This window comes from Ceratina calcarata, unplaced genomic scaffold (assembly GCF_001652005.2).
Source record: "Ceratina calcarata isolate Rehan_Ccalc_2016 unplaced genomic scaffold, ASM165200v1 scaffold3667, whole genome shotgun sequence".
NCBI lineage: Eukaryota > Metazoa > Arthropoda > Insecta > Hymenoptera > Apidae > Ceratina > Ceratina calcarata.
In genome coordinates, this window is record NW_017159757.1 from 2,170 (window position 1) to 3,554 (window position 1,385).

General features: G+C 44.9%; 1 protein-coding gene across 1 annotated transcript in view; it reads left to right on the forward strand.

The window, feature by feature from the left end:
* Positions 1–1,034, forward strand: part of LOC108625568 (protein ALP1-like) — a 1,533-nt gene extending 499 nt beyond the window's left edge. The window contains exon 2 of the mRNA XM_018025665.1: positions 128–1,034. Coding sequence (XP_017881154.1) covers positions 128–1,034 — 907 coding nt within the window. The remainder of the gene's footprint in view (positions 1–127) is intronic.
* The last annotated feature ends 351 nt before the right edge of the window (positions 1,035–1,385 follow it).

Here is a 1,385-nt window from a genome sequence, read left to right on the forward strand (position 1 = left end):
CGCGTATCTATGTACATTACGTACAAACAAAATTCAATACGGTTTTCCCCATAGACGTTATACGAGTACAGTATATTTTATCATGTTAGTATCTTACGTAATTCGGTTCGGTTCGTATCCGTTTCAGATTTCTGGCAACTGGCGACTCCCACAAGACCATCTCCTTTAGCTATCGATTGGGGCACACTACAGTTAACAAAATTGTTAACGAGACGTGTGCAGTAATCGTACGGACGCTATTGCACGAGATGATTCCGGAGCCCACGAACGACACGTGGACTACAACCGCGGAGGATTTTTGGACGAAGTGGAACTTCCCCAATTGTATTGGCGCACTAGATGGGAAGCACGTTGTAATACAAGCGCCACCCAATTCAGGATCGCAGTATTACAATTACAAGAAAACTTTTTCAATTGTGCTATTGGCATTGGTGGATGCCAATTACAAATTCCTCGCTGTGGACGTCGGAGGGTATGGGAAAAACAGCGATGGGGGGATTTTCGCGCATTCCGCCATGGGTCGACGATTAGAAGCAGGTACGCTGAATGTGCCCGACAGCAGGGAATTGCCTGGCAGCGAGATGAGAGCATCTCACGTGATCGTTGGCGACGAGGCATTCCCATTGAAAACATACCTGCTACGACCATATCCGGGTGTCCAATTGTCGCACGATACGCGGATTTTTAATTACCGATTGTCTCGTGCAAGACGCGTCGTGGAGAACGCCTTTGGAATTTTGGCACAAAAATTCCGCATCTACCACCGGCGGTTGAACGCTAACCCAGAAAACGCGGATAATATTATTTTATCTACGTGCATCTTGCATAATTTCATTCGGGACCTCACTAACGACCAACCGACTGGCGTACCTCACGGGGCCTCCACGTCGTCGGAAATCGAGCAGACTAGCCTAGAAAATCTGCCAAATCAAGGAGGACAAGGGGGTAGGGAGGCGCTTCTTATGAGGGACACATTCAAAGAGTACTTCCTTTCGGAAGCTGGCAGTGTACCATGGCAGGAGGAATTAGCTTGAGGTATGCACATATGAATATATGTTAAACAAACAAATCTATATTTTTTCAATTTTCTTTATTCTCTTCACTTTCTCCTTTACGGAATGTTTTCCTATACTCTGTATAAATAGTGCGGAACATTTCGTCCCGCACTTTGTGCAACTGGCTAACATTTAACTTCTTTAGCATCGGTCTGAACATCGTCAACATATCATCCACTGCATCTTCCTTCGTTTCATTCTGTACATATTCTAACGCCATTCTTGTGTTCTTCATCAAATCTTGTGCACAGCACTTTCTCTTTCTCTTCACATTCGTTGCAATATTTTCCCCTTTATTTATATCTACTGCTGTACTGGGGCCTGCTTCAT